General features: G+C 44.8%; 1 protein-coding gene across 3 annotated transcripts in view; it reads right to left on the bottom strand.

Annotated features, from left to right (window-relative positions):
- THSD4 (thrombospondin type 1 domain containing 4) overlaps positions 1 to 24170 on the bottom strand; it is a 551036-nt gene that overhangs the window by 522086 nt on the left and 4780 nt on the right. The window contains exons 1-2 of one of the 3 annotated variants that reach the window (XM_070234557.1): positions 22871 to 22938; positions 2314 to 2424 (exon numbers count right to left, since the gene is read on the bottom strand). In XM_070234557.1, the coding sequence (XP_070090658.1) occupies positions 2314 to 2345 (32 nt within the window). In that variant the 5' untranslated portion in view covers positions 2346 to 2424; positions 22871 to 22938. Of the gene's footprint in view, positions 1 to 2313; positions 2425 to 19513; positions 19534 to 22870; positions 22939 to 24170 lie in introns of those variants that run through there. The other 2 variants (XM_023654479.2, XM_023654473.2) reach the window with 2 other exon arrangements.

Consider the following 24170-nt stretch of genomic DNA (forward strand, 5'->3'; position numbering starts at 1 on the left):
CTGCTAATTTCTAATCTGTAGGCAATTTCTCCAAAATAATGCACAGCGTGGAGGTAAGCCCACCAGGCCTTCCTTGAAAGGAGATGGCCTCCATACCACAGATCATTACCGGAGGTTAACTGTCTGCAGGAGCATCAATTAAAATTCCAAGACATCAAAAAAAAAACTTCGCAAAAGGGACTTCTCCAAATGAACGCCCTTCCCGTGCAGTCTGGGTGCACACATTTTTGAGGGTCTTCAGTACTTGTAGGAGCCTTTCTGATAGCAGCCACACTTATACTTGCTTACCACATGGTGAACCCACGTTTGGTCATCCACTGCTCTTTTCAATCAAGTTCAATATCTGACTGGAGCCGCCACTTCTCTGTGCCGCATTGGGTCCTAGTGTTCAAATAACCTGTGGTCCTGAAGTGACCCAGTGGTACAGCTGCATTTCTCACTCCCCTGCGGTTTTACAGCAGTATGTTAGAGCTCCCACACATAGGATGCATATTTCATGTCTTGAACTATCTTTCAAATTATTTTCTAAACTATGGTTAAAAAAATGCACACACGCTACTTTAGATTAGATACCACATATCAGCCCTAAAGAGTCTTGGGCTGCCTTGTTAACAGCTGGATTTTGCAGAGGCCTCAGAATGGAGCTTTTCCTGCCTTCTCTGATGCTTGTGAATGCCATCGATGAAGAAGGTTGAAGCTCTGCGTGGGTGTTTGGACTTCAGGTCTGCACATGTCCATTCAAGTAAAATTATACAAGCAACCACAGACTAAAGCTCACACACTCTCGATTAAATGCCAGGCATAGGCCCAAGAGCATCTGCCTGGCAAATGCTCTAGCCTTGATCAGGCAATCACATGTGGCACCATCCTAATAACACATTATATAGACCATTTTACTATTTATTGTAAGTCCTGGGCATTTGGGGCTGGTTGTATAGCTATGAAAAAAAAAAAAAAAACTACAAGATATCCTTAGTGATCCAAGTTTGAAACAAAAAGTTCTTCCTTTCCCTCTTTTTCAATTCTGAATCAACTTATTTAAAGAGGATCCTGAGATTGCAAGATGAGCTCCACCAAAGAACTGTTACCAACTGAATTACTTACCTGTGTGGATCAAGATTTTCTTAACACTGTGCAGCTAAAACAGGTCACAGAATAAACGAGATGCTGAGGCCAATGTATAAGCTCTCATCCATAAATCCTGATTTCCAATGTTGGAGTTTAACAGAACAGACTCATTTATCTCATAAGGTTTAAATATTACAAATTTGAACTTATAAAATAAATTTATCTTAATAGAATACTGCCATTGGCTATTTTATATAATGAGATTTTACATAGGATTTTGATTAAAGAATTTTTAAAAGGGTCTATTAGTTTAAAGAAAAGTTGGAAAACAGCCTCAGCCACGTGGACTACGGTTCCCGAGAACAGAGCCCCTCTCCTGACTCTGCCCTAGAGGAAAGTGGCCCCCAGGAGTTACGCTCTCTGAGCAACAGTTTTCTTTGTGTGCGTGTGTGAGGAAGACTGGTGCTGAGCTAACATCCGTTGCCAATCTTCCTCTTTTTGCTCGAGGAAGATTGTCGCTGAGCTAATATCTGTGCCAATCTTTCTCTATTTTTTTGTATGTGAGACGCTGCCCCAGCACAGCTTGATGAGCAGTGTGTAGGTCCATGCCAGGGATCTGAACCCGCAAACCCCTGGCTGCCAAAGCCGACAGTGCAAACTTAATGACTTGGCCACAGGGCCAGCCCCTGAGCAATGATTTTCTGATCTACAAAACAGAGGTAATACTATTTCTTCTATGGACTGCCCATGGTTGATATTAGGATCAAATGAAATATGCAGATGAAAGACATAGATGTTTTCAGCAGAAGGGAGCACAGAGGTCACCTTTTAAGTATAGCAGATCAATTAAGTCAAAATCTGTGGGGATGCAGCCAGAGAACAATATTTTTTCAAGTTCTTCAGATAATTCCATTGTGCAACTAGGATAAATATCCACTGATCCAGTAACACCTTTATTAAAAAAAAAAAAAATCTGAGGCCTAGAGGACTCCTAGCAAATAGCAGGGCACAGCCTAGAAACCAAGCCACTTGGATCTCAGTCAAAGCACCTCCTTGCACAGGACACAGATCCCTAGGCCTCGGTGGCCTTTGTGAATAGCAAACTTATTCACATATGTGCATAGTCTATCAAAAATGTCAGTGAGAGGCAGACCCTCAAGGCTGGTTACTAAAAGAAACTATATAGTAAAACAAATATCAAATTTCTTATTCTCCTATTTTCTTTTTAAAAGGTTTTCTACTGACCTGAAAGACTCCATGAAACGGGGAACAACCATGATGCTGGGGGTCCCAGGTAAAGCAAGGGCTCCTCGGAGATGTTGCCAATTTTCTGCAGATGAGAGTGGTGTTCAAATCCTACAGAAGGAAAAACAATGCTATTTTTAGCATCATTTTCTTAGAAAGATTCTAGAGCTTAAGTCAGCCAATGAAACCAGAAGTGAGCAAATGGAAGACACTGAAACAAAAATGCCACTACCCATTTATGGTAACCAGATTTTCAAACTGAAATCTGATTATGTATGAGTATGAGGTAGCAAATTTACTGGACACTCAGTACAGTGACTGTTCCACAGAAGATGTTCAATAAATTACTATTAGTATAATGACCTCTGACTCCAAGCTAATAGCAGAATTGGCATTAGGCAAACCCGCACTGGAAATCTAGCTCCATCTGTTAAAGGCTACTAGACCACAGGAAACTCATTTCACCCTTGTGTGTCTCGGTTTCCCCAGCTGTACAGTAGAGGTAAAAATACTGCTTAACAATAAAAATAGATGGCATACTGATATACGCTACAACATGGATGAGCTCTGAAAACATCATCCTACATAAAAGAAGCCAGACACAAAAGGCCACATATATTGTATGATCCCATTCATAGGAAATGTCCAGAAAAAGCAAATCTATAGAGACAGAAAGTATATTAGTGGTTGCCAGGGTCGGGGGGTGGAGAGGGGTCATGGGGAGGGTAAAATGTTTCCTCCTGGGGTGACAAAAATGTTCTAAAGTTAGATTGTGGTGATGGTTGCACAACCCTGTGAGTATCCTAAAAGCCATTGACTTGTACGCTCTAAATTGGTGAAGTGAATGGTACATGAATTACATCTCAACTGTTTAAAAATTGTTTAAACTGTTTAAAAAATACTGCCTACAGGGGCTGGCCTGGTGGCACAGCAGTTAAGTTTGTGCGTTCTGCTTCAGCGGCCCAGGGCTTGCCGGTTCGGATCCCGGGTGCGGACATGGCACCACGTGGCAAGCCATGCTGTGGTAGGCGTCCCACATATAAAGTAGAGGAAGATGGGCATGGATGTTAGCTCAGGGCCAGTCTTCCTCAGCAAAAAGAGGAGGATTGGAAGCAGATGTTAGCTCAGGGCTAATCTTCCTCAAAAAAAAAAAATAATAATACTGCCTACAGAACTGCTGCAGGTCATGAAGATTAAATGAATGGACACATGTATATGCTTAGTCCAGCACTAGAGTAGAGTGACCCGCAATAACAAGTAGCTCTGATGATACTGATGAAAGAAGAGGTGAAGCAACACTTAAAATGTGTTATCATAGTAAAAACAGGAAGGTAAAACCCCTTGCCAACAAATCCTGCCTTATTCAGAGGCCCTCACTAAACAGAATTTCTAAACATTGTCAAGCGAGGCAGCAGTTTCAAAAGTCAATTATAAATAGCATCAAAAATCGGGGGATGGGAGAGTTGGTTGGAACATAATGTAACTTGAGAAGAAAAACCATGGGCCAGCCTCCTCTCCTCCCGCACCGCCTTTCAGGGAAAGACAAACAAACGAAGCAAGTTTTCAAGGTGTGCCCAGGGGTCCTCTCTAATAAAGCCAGAGTTTTCCACAAGCATTGATTTCCGAAGTCTTCCCAGGACTTCAGATTTCCTCTCCCTAGAAATGGGGGATGGAGAGACAAATTGTAACCATTTAAGAAAAGACAATCATGAGAATCAGAAAATTCCATTTGCAGGGGAGAATAATCAAGATTTCAAAAGTTACCACAAGTCCTTGCTAGGGGTTATTAAGAAAGTAAAGCCTCTTAATTGTAATCACCCCTAATTAGCCATCAGCAACTCATGAAACTACTCATGGTATTGAAGACCCTTAGAGTCTTGGGTCTCAGCCAGAAGTTACACTGAGATACACCAGGAAGAAAGCCAACAAGTGCAAATTGGAATAGTCAATACTCCTCTGAATCCGAGGTGCGGGCTTCCTGCTCTTGGCTGGGGAGCAGGTATGCACAAAGACGGGATTTAAGTCGGGAGTCACGGGAAATCTCTGCCAAGCTCCTGATAACGATCAACTAATCAGTAACTATTTGTTCAATACATGGTGCTATGCGATTCAAGAGAAGGATGAGTCCAGACAGGGTCTCACTTTACGATCTAGCTTCGGTGGATAAAGATGTAGGGACATGTTGTTGTCTGGTGAAAAGGATGGTGTTATCCGGAACAACACAGGGTAGATGGTGTTTCATAGAGACCCTAAGTACAAATCGAGCTAGTTCAAGAGAAGGAGAATCCTTCTGGGCGGGCATCAGCAAGGAAGATGGGACTTAAAACCAGCCCTTAGCCTACACAGGCTACAGATGAACAAGCAAGAGGAGTTGGTAAGAGTACACACTGTAATCCAAAAGACCTGGGTCTGAGACCAACATCCCCATTTATTAACCAGATGACCCTTGGCAATTAACCCTTTTATCTTTCAATTTCCTCACCTGTAAAGTGAGGATGATGTTTGGGGCCAGCCTGGTGGGGTAATGGTTAAGTTCTCACACTCTGCTTCAGCGGCCCAGGGTTCACAGGCCCAGATCCTGGGTGTGGACCCAGCACCATTAGTCAAACTATGCTGTGGCGGCATCCCACATAAAACAGAGGAAGATTGGCCCAGATGTTAGCTCAGGGCCAATCTTCCGCCCCTCCAAAAAAAACCCACACACACACAAATGGGGACACTGTTTGTAACCACCTCATAGGGTTGTTGGGACTATTAAATATTTATTGAGATTGCATGACCTGGGTGCTAGACACACACCACAGCAGGCCTCTGCTGTGTGGTCCCTGCCCTCAAGGAAATTACAGCCTAGATGCTAGAGGGCTATACACTTTAAACAAACTGAAACACATACAGGTATAAAAATAAAACTGTGATAAAAGTCATTAAAGAAAGTCCAAGGTGCCTCAAAAAGCATCCTAGGCAGGGGCCAGCCCAGTGGCATAGCGGTTTAGTTCACAGCTCCACTTCGGCAGCCCGGGGTTCACCGGTTTGCATCCCAAGTCCGGACCTATGCACCACTTGTCAAGTCATGCTGTGGCAGGCATCCCAGATATAATGTAGAGGAAGATGGGCACAGATGTTAGCTCAGGGCCAGTCTTCCTCAGCAAAAAGAGGAGGATTGGTGGCGGATGTTAGCTCAGAGCTAATCTTCCTGAAAAAAAAATAAATATCCTAGGCAGTGGTCAGAGAAGGTCCCTCTGAGAAGTGACTTTCATTCTGGGGCTTGACAGGGGAGCTGGAGTCAGCCAGCGGAGGAGGGCAGGGGGCATCCCAGGGAAGGGGAATCACAGGTGTAAAGGTGTGCGAGGAGCTGGGAGGAAGGAGGAGGCAGTGTGGTGGGAAGACAGCAAAGGAAGGAGGACATGGGGAGAGGTTACCCTCCACTGAGAGGTAAAACTCCCAGAGTATGGTAAAGGAATGGCTGAGGAGGACAAGGGAAAGCGAGGTGCCAAAGACGCCTCCCTACAGATTTCCAGCGGATGGAGGTGGCAAAGGAGGGGCTAGCGGAGCTTTTCTGGTTTTGCCAGAAAGGAAGGGCAATGTTGAGGGAGGTATTTGTGACGGAAAGCAGCGGTCTCCAAATCTGACAAGAAGTCACCCAGAAAAGCATCTTAAATTATCAAAACATTTTGAAAATAGATTTACAGCTGCTGCAGATAACCATGAACCTCGTCCTCTGTGAGTATTTTGCCTTCGGATATTTGCTGATAATAAAATGAAGCCATCATGATTAGTACGTCATTTTAAAATATGGCTTCTTTCATCTTTATCTCATCCTTTTAAATTTATATTTCAAATATATGTTTTATGTGGTCACATCATAAACTGATAGGTTAAAAAAATAACCAAACATAGATTGGAGTAATACGCTCAAACATTTTTTACTGATGGGGTGTGCAATCCAAAAAAAAAATTTTGGAGGCCACTAATCTAGAATGTTTTTTGACCAACTTCTTGTCAGCTTCAATGAGTCACTCTTTTCTCAGGATGTGGGTGACGAGCCTGTCCCAGCTCTGCCATTTCCTCAGTGCTCGCTTGTGCTTCCATGATCAGGACTGTGGTAAATCGGCTCTGCTTTTCAAACTGTGGGTCATGACCCATGAGTCTGTCATCAAATCAATTTCACGGGTCATGACCTACACTTTTTTTAATGAAATAGAAAAGAATGAGAGAAGAGAAAATTCTAGTGTTACTATGCACAGTAAGGCTAAGTACTTCTTACTGTGGCTCAGTCAGAAAGTTTAAAATCGGGAAGACCAGATTCTAACTGTGATGGGAGGAATACCACCGTGAAGACGACGCAAGGCCATGTTATCCAAGCCCTTGAAAAACGGCGCCAGGAGGATTTTGAGGAGATGGGCAAGAAAGAGCCATTTAGGTTCTGGAGTAGGGAGGGGCCTAATGAAAGTGAGGTTTCCGGAAAATGCGTTTGGCAACAGAGCACCAGGCAAGCTGGCTGAGTAAACAGGCTATCTGTGGAGCCGTGTCCGCCTTTTGAGGTTTGCTGCTGTTGATTTATAACCTTTCTTGACAGTGAACAAAAAAATCGAACAATCTAGTTTCTGTTAGAACATACACTCCCTGGGGGATGGAGGCCCCACCTCTCCTTTCCACAAAGATCCTACAGGAAGGCTGATTCGGTTCAGGCCAAAGTCACAGTCCCCACATACCAGGAGGAAGTGGCAGGGGGCTCCAAGGCTCAGGACAGCGGGGACACAAAGAAGGACTGGGATGAATCTAACCCAGGCCAGAAGATGGCTCCCCTCACCCCAGAAGATGCCACTGTGCGCTGGACAACCACGCTATTCTGCTACCCCTTACCCATAGGCCCACCTCTGAGTATCTTTCCCGCCCCTTCTCCTCACGGCCTGACAGAGCTTCTGGAAGACCCTGCCTGATTTCAGCCTACATCCTAGACGAGAAGGATCTGCTCAGCCTCTCATGTCTGGGTTCAGGAATGGCCCACTTCGAGGCCACATCCCAACTACAGGCGCCGGTTCCACCTCCCTCTCTCCCACACACAGGCTTCTCCCTCTGGAACTCCCACAATGTACAGTAACCACCCAGACAAACAAAAGCCCAAGTCCCTGACGGAGAGGAAGTGACTCACCAGCACAAGAATGAGGACCAGGGATTTCAGAGGGAGGCAGTTCCAGACCCCAAATCAGGCCCAGTAACACATGGTGAGGGCGAGTCTCAGAACCTGCCCACTCCTCTAAGAAAGCCGCTCTCTGAGGGCCCTGACAGAATAGAAGCCTCTGCACTGGGCCTACAGCCTGCCCAATCCTGTCTTCATCAGCATCACCAACACGTTCTCCTGCCCTGCCACCATTTATGCAAACTTCTGGCAGAACCCTGGCCCGCTGTTCGCACTGCCCCCTTCCTGACATTCCAGTTGTCTGAGGACAAAAGTACCAGGATGTGGGCTCTCCGTATCAGTGTGTCCAGCCCTCCTCTGTCTTCCATTATCAAGAAAGTGGAAGAGGAGTCAGAAATCAACTTTTACTACGCACCTGATAGGGAACATGAGTCATGTTATTTAATCCTCACAGCAAAACTGAGGCCACATAGAGGGTCGAGGGTAGGGCTGGGACTTGAATACTGACCACTGACAGCTGAGTTGCTCCTCTTTTCGCTCTATTAGACTCACTGTCTCCCACCTAGGAAAGAATCACGCATAGCCAGACACTCAACAAATGAATGAATGGATAAATGAATCAGTGAATGGATGCCATCCCAAGGGACTCTGTGTACCTCACAGATTTGCTGGGGGATAAAACATTTCAGGGCATAACGGTTTATTGTGCCATGATCATCACCTAGAGCAAAGTGAGCCACGATGAACAACTTAATAATCTATTATGTCAGATAACAATAATAATGTGGCTGAGGATCAAACAGTTACCATGAGTGGTTACCATGGGTTAGCTGGTATTCTAAGCACCTCACATGTATTAACTCATTTTATCCTCACAAGAACCCTTTGAAGAAGGTACCACTGGGGAATGGAGGTACAGAGAAGTTTAGTAACTTTTCCAAAGTCACCCAGCTAGTTGGTGGGAGAGTCAGGATTCAAACTCAGGCAGCCAGAGCCCAAAGTTTATGTACTTATCCATCATTCAACACTGCCTTCTACCTGCATACAGAAAGGATTGGCTTAAATCATCAAAACAGAGGCTGACTATGTCTGTTGCTGGTTCAGATCTTTTCCCAGGTGTCATCTCGAGTAAGAGTTTGGAGATAAAGGAACATTCTAGGCCTCAGTGGATAAGCTGCATAGACTCCTCAAATCACAACATAGCAGACTGGCCCCATGTCTCCTGCAGGGCTGGCAGCAGTCACCCTGAGGTCCTGGAGTATTCATATGTGGGGCAATCTAGTCACCAACTAAGGAGCATTCAGTGCCTATTGGGTTAGGCTTCATGCAAGATACTAACTATGACAGGGAGGGACCCCTATCCTTAAGGAGTTTACACTCTTACTGAGGCAAATCAATAAATAAGTAAGTACATAAATGAATATTTCCTTAACAACGATAAATTACATGAGAATGAGTACTCCATGGCTGGCACAGGCAAAAAGGAACCCCAGAATTCCAAGGAAGTAAATAGCACAGTAGACTTCTATGGTTAGCACTTACATTATTCTTGTTATATATGGTCACGCACCCCATAACAACGTTTTGGTCAATGACAGATCGCACGTACAATGGTGGTCCCATAAGATTATACCATATAGCCTAGGTGTGTAGTAGGCTACAGCATCTTGGTTTGTATAAGTACACTCTATGATGTTTGCACAACGACAGAATCACATTTCTCAGAAGGTATCCCCGTCATTAAACGATGCATGACTGTACTAGGCACTGCACTAAGAACTTCATGTAATGGCTCATTTAATCTCCTAACAACTCTGTGAAGTAGTTACTCGTACTGCCCCCAGGTTACAGAGGAGAAAACTGAGGCACAGAAAGGTTAGTGGATTTTCCTAAGACCCACAGCTACTAAGTGGCAGTACATGTTTGAAACCCAGGCAGTCTGGCTCCAGAGTGCTCTGAACTCTACCTTGACTGCCTCCTGGGTGTTTGGGGATGCCTCCATGGACCAGGTGGGCTTTAAGGAATCAGAAGAACTAGAGCCAGCATCTCAAGCACAAGGAACTAATAGCTGGATGAGGGACGAGGTCTGGGGAAATATGAAAGCTTCTGGCGCCTTCAAAAAAAAAAAAACAAGGGACTCGTGTGTTTTGGGAATGAACAAACTCGCTACTGGAGAGAGAGCATAGTGTGAATGAATGACACAGGGTAGAGGACCAAGGATCCAACCGGTGCCCAGCAGACCAAAAGAGGAGGCAAAGAAGGAGCCAGCACAGGAGTGGAAATCAAGGAGGAGGCTGTCCTACACTGTCCCAAGGTGGTGGTCAGGCCAAATAAGGATGTGCAGGGTGTCCCCCACACCCTTTACCTGAGAAGACACAATGGATTTTGGAGAAAGAGCTTTGGCTGGAGAAGCAAGAAGCTGCCAAGAAGAGCAGCCAGAAAACAAGAGGCAGATAAAGGGGAGTTCTTATTTCTTCAAGATATGTCCCACTTAATATGAAAAGATTATTCAGAGCAAGCGAGAAGAATAAAGGGAGGGATATCCTTTGAATAGACATCATTAACAACATGGTGGGCAAATCAGCCAGCCAACAGTGAGAGGTACAGGACAGGGTCTAGAAGCTTAAAAGAGAAGGGGTTCTCTCCTCTTCTAACAAACACCAGACACGCTCTGTTTCTGCTTGGCCCTTATGGATGGGGAGCTCCTGAAGGCAAGGGATATGTTTTACTCATCTTTACATCTTTACTCATCTTTGCCTGGTACAGGTAGCCATGCAACAAGAGTTTGATGAATTAACAGATGAACGAACGAATGGATGAATGAATGAAGGATGAACAGCATGTGTCTCTAACAGACTTTCACTGCTTTGAAAGCAGGGACCATGTCTGATTTCTCTCTGTCTGCTATTGCTGATGCTCAGCAAACATCTACAGACTGCCCTAGGAACAGAATGGAGGCGCTAACCCACCATGGATGTGTGCTGCCTCCACGGAGAGTGCAACCCTCCCAAGCCCTCTGGTGGCCGTCATCACTCGCCACAGCCCTTTCAGGAAATCCTGCCCCAGGCAGCAGGGGATTCAGGGAAGCTGACCTCGGAGCCCCCGCCCAGTCACATTTCCAGCCTCTTCCTACTGGGCTGAGCCCAGCCAGAGGAATGCTCCCCTAAACCCCCTCTGCTCTCGGTCTTTGTTCCTACCCCCTTGCAGAGGCTATCCTTTTTTCTCTGTCATTTTCAAACTCAGCCACAGAACTCATTTCTTCCCATCAAACCTCCATACTGCAAACTGGCTGGCTGGCCCACAGCAATGTGAAAACCCATAGAATTTGAATTAAGAAAAAATGTTGAGAAGCTCTATTAAAACTCCCTGGATACTTTCAAGCTAACACATTACAGTGGGTTTTGTTATTCATTAAAGAAAACACCTTACTTCTCCTTTCTTACCTGGAGGAATTAGGTAGTCAGCACAGATTAGTTAAGGATTTCAACACAAACTGCATCATTTTCATGGTCATTAACACTGATGTGGTTTATATTTGTTTCCAGTCCTAAAAAGTGTTTCCCAGGTAACTAAGGAAAACATTCAAGGGCAGAAATATCAGGCAGGCAAGATATTTAAAATTAGTGAGCCATTTGTTCCTGCTTCTGCACAAAGTTGCTTTTTCAATTTCCGATGACACGATACTGCAGATCTAAGGGGAGACATGCATTTGGAGTAAAAGCACTTTCTCTTCCCCAAATATTACACAGTCATTTGATTTACAGCACTTGATAAACCTGGTTAAATTTCTTTACTGCTGTATAAATCCCATATGCAGAACTCCAAGCTAGCAGCCGTCACAGTGTGTCCCTACGCTTCGTGCTTGTCTTTCCTCTCCATAACACGGGACTAGGGAAGAGTAAAGATTTTTCCCAAGACTTATTTTTTATATTCCCGGTGCCTAGAACAGGGCCTTGGGCACAGCAGGTGTTCTGTTGATGACAGAAAGAATTTACATTCAGTCTCACTGGGACGGCCTTCACTTCAAGCATGAGCACGCTGCGTTTCCAAGACACTTGCTCAGCCCAGGATCTGAATAGACACTTCACTCTTCTGTAGTAACTGCTAATCGTTTGTGAAATTAACACCATCAATGACATTCTCTGCCCTACTCCTGGAGCCTCGGACACACAAATAAACAGCTGTAATGGGATGCAGGCCACCCTACCTAGGACTCAAAGACACCTAGAGACAGGCTCTAGCCTTCCTCCCCACTCAGACTCAACCTTTCTCCAGCATCCTCTGCCAAGAGCAGTCTGTAATCCCTGGGTTGTAGTTATCAAAGGAAACAAGATCAGACTACCACAAGCTGAGCTCTGCATGGGAGCCGAAGATTTTCAAATGAACTACCCAGGCCTTCTCCAAGATGATGATCCATCTCATCCCCCAAACCAATATATTCTCCAGTTGCCCTGGTCAAAGGCAGGTGGCCATGGGACTAACGGCAGCTTTGGCTCAGGCTGAGCCACCCTCCTAGTCCACCTTCCCTTCCTTCTCTTCCTTCTGATACAAGGCTCAGGTCCTGACATCTACAAATGGCCTCTTGCCACTCTGGCAAGCACCTGTGTACATCTGCATGTGTCTATGCACACATGCACACACACATGTCAGAGAAGGAGGGTGTGCCAAGTGCACTAACACTAAAGTAACAAGCTCATAGAGAGCAGTATCACATTCATTCACAAAATAGGTCTAGGTGAGACTTCAGGGCTGGGTAGAACATAGCAAATGGGATATTCTTTTGGAAAAAAAAATCTGTCTATAAAATTATACCTGTTTATTGAGGAAAAACTGAAAACTACAGAAAAACATAAAGAGGAAAGTTATAATTACTCATAATCCAGGTTAACCACATGAAACTCTTTGGCGTTCTTCCTTCTGGTCTTTTTTTCTATGCTTAATGCTTATACATATTATCTTCATATTTTACATATGCAAAATCACACATACAGCTTTACATTCTACATTTCACTTTAAATCATAAGCATCTCATTAGTAATATGCAGAAACATTTCTAAGCATTGTATAATAGTTCACCCTATGGAAGCCAGATAATATATCTAATAAGTTCCTTATTATTGGAATCTGTGATGAACATCTTTGTATAAAATTCTTTATCTGCTTCTCTGCTTAGTTCCTAAAAACAGAATCACTAAGCCAAAAGGTATGACTATTTAAGGTCCTTCATAGCTGTGGGTTATTTTCAAAAACAGTGTATCCACCTGAAATCCCACACGCAGTGGATGACACATTTGCTAATAATGTTAGCATTATAATCTTGCCTAATTTGATACATAATCAGTTACAGTAGGTTAACTGCAGCAACAAATCATCTCAGAATTTCAACGGCTTAGCACTACAAAAACTTTTTGGCTCAGTTCACTGTCTAATGTGGGTTGGCAGGGGCATTCTTCTCCACATAGGCACGCAGCATCCAGGGACCAAGTCTCTTTCCATCTAGTGGCTCCACCATTGTCTAGGGCCTCAGAATCCTCAGCTGGTTTTTTCCATCCAGTGAACAAACAAGGGAAAAGAGAAAGCATGGAGGACGGAACTAGTGGCTTCACAAAGGTAGCTTAAATCACGGCCACTCACAACCCATTACCCAGCTTAGTCAGATAGCCACACCTAACTGCAAGAAAGTGTGGAAAACGTGGTCTGCTTATATTCCCAGGAGGAAACCTTTTGGTGAACAACTTTGCCTGGATAAAGTGGGCATTCAGTGTGTGTGTGACAATCGGCAAAAATCCCCAAGTAAATCACTTTAATATGTATTCCTCACATTACTAGTAAAGTTGAAACAGATTTTTTTAATTAAGATTATGATAGTTAACAACCTTGTGAAATTACAGTTGTACATTATTGTTAGTCATGTTGTAGGTCCACCACTTCACCCCTTGTGCCCTCTCCCCACCCCCCCAGATTTCTTTTTTTATTAGCCATGTGTACTATCTTGTCTGTGAAGTTTTTACCTCTTTTTCCAGTTTTTTTGTAGAGCTCACAGTGTTTTGAATTGATCTTTAAGAAGCTCTTTCTATATTAAGGATGTTAACTCTTTTTGTCAAGTTTTTTCAGTTTGATTTTTTTCTTTTAACTTTCTTGATAATTTTTACGTAAATAAGTTTTTATTTTATGTCTTTAAATCTATCAATTATTTCCTTTGTGATTTTTCAGGTTGACATCACAAAATCACAAAGCACAAAAAAACTAGGAGATTCTAACCCAACTCCCCAATTTCAGTATTTTGTAATCATGATTCACAGACAAATAAACTGATACTCAATGAAATAAGACGACTGATAGAAGGCATTGCAGCTAATTAGAGGCAAATCCAGGACTAGGGGTTTGAAATTTTTTTAAGTGTATAATACAGGACAGGCTGTGCTAAACACTTTACAAACATTATTTTATTTTATTTTATTATTATTTTTTAAATTAAATTTTTTAAATTTACTTTTAATTGGAGTAACATTGGATTATAACATTATATAGCTTTCAGATGTACATCGTAATATATTTCAAATTCTGTGTAGATTACACCATGTTCACCACCCAAACACTAATTATAGCTCATCCCCTCACATGTGAGCCTAATCACCCCTTTTGCCCTCCCCACCCTTCCCCTGTGGTAACCACCAATCCAATCTCCATTGCTATGTGTCAAAAGTTATTTTAATTGATTTTCAAGACAACCCTATGATATCCCCATTTTACAGAAAAGGAAACTGAGGTTTCAAGCAGTGAAGCAATATGCTGGAGGTCACAGAGCTAGTAAGTAGCAGAAAGATGATCTGACCCCAAGCCCAACTGATTGCTGGAGACATGGCTTGTCTTAGCACTACATTAAACTGCCTCTCAGGTCCCCTGAAACACTACATCAAATAGACATTTCCAGGAGAGCTGCTTGTGTTCACATTTCCCTGGTGCACAACTCGCAGCCTGCAGCCTGCAGCCTGGGCTTCAGCCAAGGGAGATGCTGTGCATGAGGTTGTGCCCTGCCTGTTCACTCCAAGACGGCTTTGGCCTTGAGTCCAGGATATTTTCTCAGTGCCCCCACACATTTGCCCATCCAGAACGCAATCCGGCTCTCTGTGCCTCAGCCACCATAAATCAGCCAGCCACACGCTTTGCCCTTGGTGCTTCTGAACATCAAGGGAAAGGATTTGCCTTTTCCTACTTGGCTCGTGGGGCTTCTGCATTGACATGTGAGTTATGTCACTATTTTTTTAAGCGATAGAAATCTAGTCAATGATTTGTAGCAATCACTGCTGTGCAATGTATGCTGAAAGGCTCCATACAGCCTTACAGAAGGAAGCAGAAACCCAGCAAATTAGTCTTACTTCCTTGACATGATTCTGTGATGGGCTGGTATTAGGTAAAGCTGAAATCAGGTGCCGTCATTAAAAGATTATGATAATGTGAAACAGACACTCACCCCGAGAATTAGGAAATATTTTCCAGGAAACCAAGAAAGGCAAGTCACTGGAGTCAAAGGTCACCCAGAGATCAAGGGGGGGCAATAAAAGGCAATTGGGTTTAGCAAGAATAAAACTGTTACCATAGCCTTTTTGTTGAACTCCATCATCCGTGGCCACACAAATCTGTTCTCTTCCTCTCTTTTCTGCCTTGTTGGCTCTCCCTGTGACCCAAACCAGGACTAGAAAAATATCAACAATAACCCAGCCCCTACTAATGAGCTGTGTACGCAGGTTAAGGACTCTTACACTCTGACTTCTTTGATTATTATCTCATGCTGTGGTCTCAAAAATCCAACATCTCAAGACCTACCCTCTCCTTCAGACCGCTTTCCTGTATGACTAGTTTCCTCCTGCTGAAGGCCACCCAAGATGAATAAAAAAAGGACCCAGACACCATTTCTACAGCATGCCCTCCTGCCAAGCTTTCCTATTTCAGCGGTGGCAACACCATCCTTTCAGAGAATAAAGCTCAAAGCTTACCTGGGCTTCTGTGATTCTCCCTCCTGTGTGCCCTGGGCCCAGTCTCAAGCCAACTCTCAATTCTTCATTTGTATTCTCTGTCAGATTAACTCACTCCTCTTCACTCCCTCTTCCACCAGCCTTTTCCAAATCATCATTCAGGTGATTACAGTTAGTGTTTCTCTGATTTCCCCGTGCACCTTTGTCAAAAATCAGATGGGCATACTTCCGGGTTCTCTATTCTGTTCCACTGATCTGTGTGCCTCTCCCTCTGCCAAAACCATACTGTCTTGATTACTGTAGCTATCTAACTCTTGAAACCTGGTAGACTGATTCCTCCTTCTTTATTCTTCTTTTTCAAAATTATTTTCAGAAGTTTGACTATGACATATCTTGGTACGGATTTCATTGGGTTTATCCTAGGAATTCACTAAACTTCTTGAATCTGTAGATTTATGTCTTATCCTAACTTTAGGAAGTTTTCAGCGATTAGTTCATCAAGCACTTTTTAAGCCCCACCCTCTTTCTTCTCTCGTAGGATTTCAAAAACACAAATGGTAGTTTTTGTTATAGTCCTGCAGGTCCCTGAGGATCTGTCCTTTTTTTCTTTCCCCAGTCTATTTTCTCTCTCTTATTCAGACTGGGGAATTTTTATGGTTATATCTTCAAATTCACTGATTCTTTCCTTTGTCATTTCCATTCTGCTGTTTGTCTCGCCCAGTGAGACTTTATTTCAGTTATATTTTTCAGTTCTAAAGTTTTCATTCAGTTCTTCTTTATGTGTTCTATTTCTTTGCTGAGACTAAATTTTTTTCTCATTTGTTTTAAGCATGTTCATAATTGCTCACTGAAGCATTTTTATGATGGCTGCTTTAAAATCTGTCAGATAATTCTCACATCTCTGTCATCTCAGTGTTGGCATCTATTGATTGTCTTTTTTCATTCAGTTTGAGATATTCCTGGTTCTTGGTATGACAAATGATTGTCACTTGAAACCTGGACATTTTAGGTATTATCTTATGAGACTCCAGATCTTATTTAAACTTTTCATTTTAGCTGGCTTCCTCAAACACTGCTCCAGCAGAGAAAGGGGGACCCAACCTCATTATAGTTAAGTGGGGACAGAAATCTAGGTTCCCCACTCTGCCTCCGCTGACACCCGAGGGGGAAGGGGGTCTCATCATTACTACTGAGCAGTGGTGGGAGCTTCAGTTCCCCAACAGCCCTCCACTGAAACTTCCCTGGATGAGAGGGGGCAGGAGTACCTCATTACTGTCCCTAATGTGGCCTCCACCGGCACCACTGGTGTCAGGGGTGGGGGACAGGGAGATAGGAGGGGATGCATGGCCTCATTACTGCTGGGTGATGGTAAGAAACCTGACTCTCCACCAGGCCTCCTCTGACCACCCCAGGTGGCTGCTCAGTGGGAGCGGAAGTCCAGCCTTCTCACATGTCTCAACGGAGAGAAATAGGCCCTCAGAAATGGTCTAGGCTATCACCATTCATTTAGAAATAAAGAATTAGTGACCCCAGAGATGGAGAATGGATTGCTGGAGGTCAAATGGAATGTCAGTGGCAAAGTCAAGCCTCAATGCCTATGCCCTTGGCTTCAAGATCACTTGTCTATAAACCAAAGGGCCTCTAAAGCACAGGAAGAATGCCAGCCCCCCACACGACATAATAATGAAAAATCTCACCCACCAAAGGATAGTGGCTGCCTCCCTTCACATCCTGCCAGACCCCAGCCAGAAAGCACACGTGGTTAAGCACCATCGTTCCCTAAACAACACAAACACACGTCTACTCAAGACAGGCCTTCCATCCAACATACACAGCCAAAGCACACTCGGAAGCCAAGAACTACAGCATCACAGTCACCTTCGGGGCTGGTGGTCTTCCATCTGGAGAGGATCCTGGCTTTCCTACCGTTGGAATCCCTGATACCAAGATACACTCAGGAGCTGCAGAACTCAGAGCAGCCAGCAGGCCAGGCGCCCTCCTCCTGGCAGAAGAGCAGGGTCGACACCCAGCTGGAGGCGCCTTCCTTGGACCTGAGGCCTCTTGTCTGGCCCCCGCCTGTGGTCTCAGCACAACACTGCTTATTCTCCAGCAAGGGAAAGCTGGTGACCCGGGAGGGAAACTGCTTTCTAACAGCCTTTGTTTTTGTTTCCATTTTAAAAGGTTAGTGACTTTACTGCATGTGGAAAGAACCAAAGTAACAATTTCAAAGAGGCTCAGCATGTTTTGGAGCTGATCAAATATACAGAACTTTTGGGTGGGGAGGAAAAGAAAGGGAAGAGAGGGAACAAAGTTGATCCCACATTCACCATGTGCCAGACATACACCGTGGTGCCCCTTCCATGCCTTCCCCTGGCTTCTGCAAGAAATATTCCAGCCAGAATCACGTTCCAAAGCCCTTACCATAGGCCATCAGGCTGCTGAGAGTCAGGCCGAGCTGCTAGGCTCCAGGATGGTATGCAATAATGAACAATTTTATGGTATACAATTTGAATCATGAAATGGAATGATATAACAATATTAATAAAGTCATATGATGTCTAAATTTTGAAATAATATGATTTAAATTTTTAAATTCATTAAAATAACTACTTAAAGTATTACAAATTTTGCTGAATTAACTGCCTTCGTTAGTATCATACAGGCTGATAAATACCCACAATCTTTTGATAGAACTTGTGAATTAAGCTACACCCTTATGAGCACTGGAACTTACATGAGTGATTTAGTCGACTATCAGAATATTTTAACATTCACTCTTTTTACAATTTAAAACAATTTTCAAATATTGTAGTCATCTAGACCACGGGCAGCAAACTGGCCAGTGGCTCAAACCTGGTCCACGACCTGTTTTTGTCACATTTTCAAGTGGTTGAACAAATATCAAAAGAATACTATTTTATGACATGAAAATTATATGAAATTCAAACTGCAGGGTCCATAACGTTTCCCTGGAACACAGCCCTGCCCATTCATTTACGTATTGTCTATGGCTGCTTTCGTGCTCAAAAGGCAGAGTTGATTAGTTGCAACAAAGACCATACAGCCTGTAAAACCGAAATATTAACTCTCTGGCCCTTTACAAAAAAATTGTCTGCTGACCCCTGATCTAGACAGTCTGTCAAATGGTGGTGCCAGATTAAAAACACACGGAGATGACGATGATCATTACTACCACCACCAGCTTGGCTATTGAGGAAGCCAAATAACCGTCATGAGATACTAAATGGGCAATTTACCAGCAAGCCCACTGTGCAATGTTAGAGATAACACTGACAATATGAAAAGCAACGTTAAAGCAAAACCATGCATTCTGAGAATGGATCAAGCACACACACATGCTCTTTACATTTATTCTGTCAGAAAAGAGTGGTCTGAATTACAAGAGACCTGAACTCTGTGAGGTCTTCAAGAATACAGCTCTCCATTAAACACACCAGGCTTCCACTTCCTTTCTCCCTCCCCCTACAGTGTTTCCCCTTCGAGGGTTCAGCCCTTCTCAAGTCTCCCTGGATTCCCAGCAATCTTCTGGGCCCCCATTCTTCCTACTACGTAAGGTTTATCACTCTGATCATCCCCTCCGCCCGCCCCCTCCAAGGCTGTAAGTGCCCCCCAAGGCAGGAAGGCCATCTTCTTTAAGATGGACAGATGTTCCAGTGCGCAGTGAGGCACATAGTAGAGCCTTCATTCCATAGTAGGAATGAACAAACACTGTTCATTCAAATGCTGTCTCCTCTCGCTCCTGTGGCCTGTACAGTGATTGTTAGTCCATTTGACAAACGAGGAAACTGAAGCTCAAAGTGACTAAGCTGTTCAAAGTCGCCCAGGCAATAAGTAGCGAAGTCAGGCCTGGAATTCACACCACGTACGAGGCAGGGTGCTGCTACCTGCTGCACAGCAGGGGCTCAGGGAGCACTGGATGCGGAGTGAATGAATGCAGAGCGATGCCCACGCGGGACCACTAAAGCATGTCAGCACAATCTCAGAAGTTGCCAAGACCTTCCGTTTCACCATGCTCAGTGAAAGACGCCAGTCACAACAGACCATACTGTATGATTCCACTTACACGTGAACGTTGTATGAACACTGACATAATTTCCCTGCGTGGACCTCGGAGAGTCCCCACCTCACAGCACCTCTTCCATCCCTCACTAGGAGCGAGGTGTTGAGTTCCTCCCAGGTGGGCCTGAGGAAAGAACTACCTAATGAGGAAAAGACAGGGGAGGCAGAAAACAAGCACCCTCTCTGTTCTGGGGCGCTCACCTGGGCCTCCCAGGTGCTTTCTCTCTGGAGAGCCCCGAGTAGCATTAACCCTGTTAGACCAGCTCCTGCTTCCGACCTCGCAATTACATGGCCCGGAACTGAAATTCCAAAACGGAACATGAGATTGGAAAAAAAATAACAGCAAATTGAACCTTCATGTTAGCAGTCCTAACTTTCTGATTAGAGAAAAACTAGAAACAACCTAGATCCCTAACAGAGGGTGGGGAATGGCTAAGGAAACCACCATGGAGCAAAATGATGGGAATTGTCATTACGCTTAAAAATAAGAACGCGGGTTAGGTCAAGAGAAATGTTTACACAAAATCATTCTATGTGAAAAGACAAATGTGCACATGCTTAAATTAAAATATAGGCAAATATCAAGGGGAAAACAGAACAATATGAGCAGTTAGTGTACTATGCAGATATGTGGTGAGGAGGAGCAGGAGGGAGGAAGAGTGAAGGAGGGAGGAGGAGAGAGGAGGGGGGAGGGGAGGAGGGGGGAGGAGGGAAGGAGGGAGGAGGGGAGAGGAGGGGGGAGGAGGGAAAGAGGGAGGAGGGGGAAGGAGGGAGGAGGAGGGAAGGAGGGAGGAGGAGGGAAGCAGGGAGGAGGGGGGAAGGAGGGAGGAGGGGGGAGGAGGGGGGAGGAGGGAAAGAGGGAGGAGGGGGAAGGAGGGAGGGGGAGGGAAGGAGGGAGGAGAGAAGGAGGGAGGAGGAGGGGAGAGGAGGGAGGAGGAGGGGGGAGGAGGGAAAGAGGGAGGAGGGGGAAGGAGGGAGGAGGAGGGGGAGGAGGGAGGAGGGGGAAGGAGGGAGGAGGAGGGGAGGAGGGAGGAGGGGAGGAGGGAGAGAGGGAGGAGGGGGAAGGAGGGAGGAGGGGGAGGATGGAGAGGGTTAGAGGGATGTTCTGGTAAAGTTACGCATATAGCAAAACTCAAGTTAAAAAATACCACTTGTGGAATTATAAAGTATACAGTCTTTCTGGAAGGCCAATTTGACTAGATGTATCAAATACCTTAAGAGTATTTGTCTTTTGTCCCAGAAACAGCACTATGCATTAATATAAGTAGAAAAAATGCACAAAAGAAGCAGTTTTATTTATAAATAACATTAAAAAACTGAAAACAACCAACATGTCCAAAAATAGGAGACTGTTTAAGCAAACATTAATATTTTTAAAAATACTCTGCAGTCATTTTAAAAATCATGTTTTGGAAGAATACCGAATGTTTAATACATAGGGAAAATGTTTATGATGCATTGTTAAGTGAAAAAAGTAGTGGACAAAACAATATGTTCAGCATGATACCAATGTTAAAAAGCTCTGTGTGTGTGTGTGTGTGTGTACAGACAGAGAGAGAGAGAGACTAGAAAGATGCACATTAAAAATAATGGCCATTACTGGTTGGGGAATTATGGATGATTTTTATTTTTCTTCTTTGAGTTTTTCTATATTTCCTAAGTTTTCAACAATAAATATACCTTACCTTTGTAATCAGAAAAAAATAAAGTATTACATCTAGAAACTTACAAAGCAAATCAGCAATGTTGTTATGAGCAAGCAGCAGTTGACACCAGGGTCCACCTGGAGTTCAAAGCAATGCAGCAGACTGCACAGGGGCTAAGACGTCTACACAGCACCCAAACGAGGCAGACTGTGGCAAAGATGGCTCCAAGCCCTCTAGCCCACTTCTCCGGGGCAGGGGGCCACTGCACCCACACGGCCTCTCCAGGACACATCCCAACAGGCTTTGCCAATGGCACGAACCAAGGGCAGTGCAACATGGCGTCTGGAGGACAGAGGCTGCGCATCCCTCGCACTCCCAGACACAGGAACCCAGCCAGCCCCCACCTGCCTCACGGAGCCCACACGAGGCAGGCGTGCTCACCCCACCGGCCCCTACATTTCACAGCTCTTTCACATCTGCCCACAGTAGAAAATGAGCACCCTTTGTGTTGCATATGTTTTAGACGGTAACTCCACTCCTTCTCTAAGCAAACAATCAGCCTTTTTATTTATTTATTTATTTATTTTTGAGGAAGATTAGCCCTGAGCTAACTGCTGCCAGTCCTCCTCTTTTTTGCTGAGGAAGACTGGCCCTGAGCTAACATCCATGACCATCTTCCCCTACTTTATATGTGGGACGCCTACCACAGCATGGCGTGCCAAGCAGCGCCATGTCCACACCCGGGATCCAGACCGGTGAACCCCGGGCCACCCAAGCGGAACGTGCGCACTTAACTGCTGCGACACCGGGCTGGCCCCCGGCCTTTTAATTTTATGAGTGGGTTACACAGAGATAAAAATGAATGAAGTACTGATGCGTGCTTCGACATGGATGAACCTTGAAAACATTATTCTTAGTGAAAGAAGCCAGTCACAAAAGACCACAAATTGTATGATTCCATCTATACGAAGTGTCCAGAGTCCATAGAGACAGAAAGCAGATTAGTGACTTCCAGGGGCTGGGGGGAGGCAGGAGTGGAGAGTGACTATTAACCAGTATGGAGTTTCTTTTTGAGGTGATGAAAATATTCTGGAATGAGATAAAGGTAATGGTTGCACAACTTTGTGAATAAATTAAGAATACTGAATTGTACCCTTTAAAATGGTGAGTTTTATGGTATGTGAATTATATCTCAATTTTTAAAAAATTTTAGGTGGGTTACAATTAGACTTTTCAGTGGGTTACAATTAGATTGAGGCACTAACTGACCCATTGGTTCCCCCAGAGCACATGTTTAGAAGTTAGATGACGTGCAACTCAAACAGGACTCTGACATCTGCCTGCTGTAAGAGCCCACGCAAGTTCCTTAACTTGCCTCTCTGAGCCTCAGTTTTCTAGGCTGTAGAATAGGAAGAATAATGTCTAGCTCACATGGATTATTGAGAGAATTAAATAAGTGAATGCAGGTGAATTCCAGTACCAGACACACAACTCCGTTAATAGCAGGTCCTTCTCCATTAGCTGGCCAGAAGGTCCTTTGAACTTTAAGCAAAATGAAACCCTGGGCCTTGACTAAAATATCAAAAGTCAAGCAGAGCCTGGGTACCTGTCTGTTCCGGAAAAGACTCTAAATGGATCTAGAGGCTAGAATGTCAGCGCACACCCTGTAATAAGACTTCAAAACATGAAGACACAGCTCCACCCCCACGGCTCACCTTATAACCAGCAATAAACTGCCCCGCACAGTCTCAAGGGCCTCATGTCCACGGTCAGTCTGACTCGCCTCCCAACCATTAGATAAATGTTACTATTATTAGCTTCAACCAAGGTTCAGGCAATGGGAGCTCAGAGAAACCAGAAAAGGGACAGAGCTGTGATTTGCAACCAGGTCAGCCTGTCTCCATGGCTCCTAATTTAGCTCTCAAGGCAGCTGCCCTCTCCATCCTCGGCCACTGTGCTTGGGCCTGTCAGGTCACAGCGAGCCTGGCAATGGGCAGAGCTGGTGCAGAAGTTGCTGTGACACAAGAGGACCAGGCAGGCGTCGCTGCCCAGTCCCCCAGGTCTGGCCACCAAGCATGGAGGCAGGGGACAAGGGGAAAGGCAGTGTAATCTAAAGGGCAGCCAGAGGCCAGGGAGCCAGCAGCAAGGGAGGGGCCAGGGGACCAGAATTCAAGTCATATGAGGTTCAGTGGTCAAACAAGCGAGATCAAAGAGTAGGTCGTCAGGTCACCCAAAGCAAGTCAGAGAGCTGGAAGAGAAGTGCGACATCCTTCCCTGGGAAGACCTGGTCTCTGGATTAACTAGAGAGGTGAGAAAAAAATGACGGCTGCCATCCATGTGGCATGTCCACATGCCTGAAACTGCCTTAAGCACCTCACATTCTCAGGAACCTCACCCATGGTATGAATCATTATTACCCCCATTTTACAGACGGCAGAACTACAAACAAGATGCTAAGGAAACTGTCAGGGACTACGGCTGAGTGGAGCCAAGGTCCACCTCAGGGAGCGGGCTCTCAGGCTCTCACCCCCTGTGTCACGCTGCTGCTGTCTGACCTGGGGCAGGGGTGGACCCCACTGCTGGAGATGCTGTCCACCCAGTGCCAGACTCCCTCCTCTATCTCCCTTGATATGACAAGTGGTCAGAAGCACAGCATTTTAGGAGGAAAAGTCTGTTGGGCAACTACAAATTTGTAACTTGCTGATATGATTGGAAGGTTTCCAAGAAGGAAGCAGGGAGAGCAGCTCCCAGCAGTCCGTGTGTCCATTTTCATAAGAAATTCCTCTTCTCTCTCTTGACTGAGCCTCCAGGAAAAACGGTTAAGTCAAAGATGTGGCTTGTCATCCCACCCCCTGGTCTTCATGTGGCTGCATCCCCACCATAAATCAAAGGCCATGTTCCCCTTTCATCAGATGCCTTAGGTAATTCCCTTGCGATTTCCCTGCTGGGGCTCAGAGGGCCACAGCCTAAAGGGTTAACATCTCATTTCCTCTCGTCTTTCAAGCCTTAAGCCCC

This window comes from Equus caballus, chromosome 1 (genome assembly GCF_041296265.1).
Source record: "Equus caballus isolate H_3958 breed thoroughbred chromosome 1, TB-T2T, whole genome shotgun sequence".
Classification (NCBI taxonomy): domain Eukaryota; kingdom Metazoa; phylum Chordata; class Mammalia; order Perissodactyla; family Equidae; genus Equus; species Equus caballus.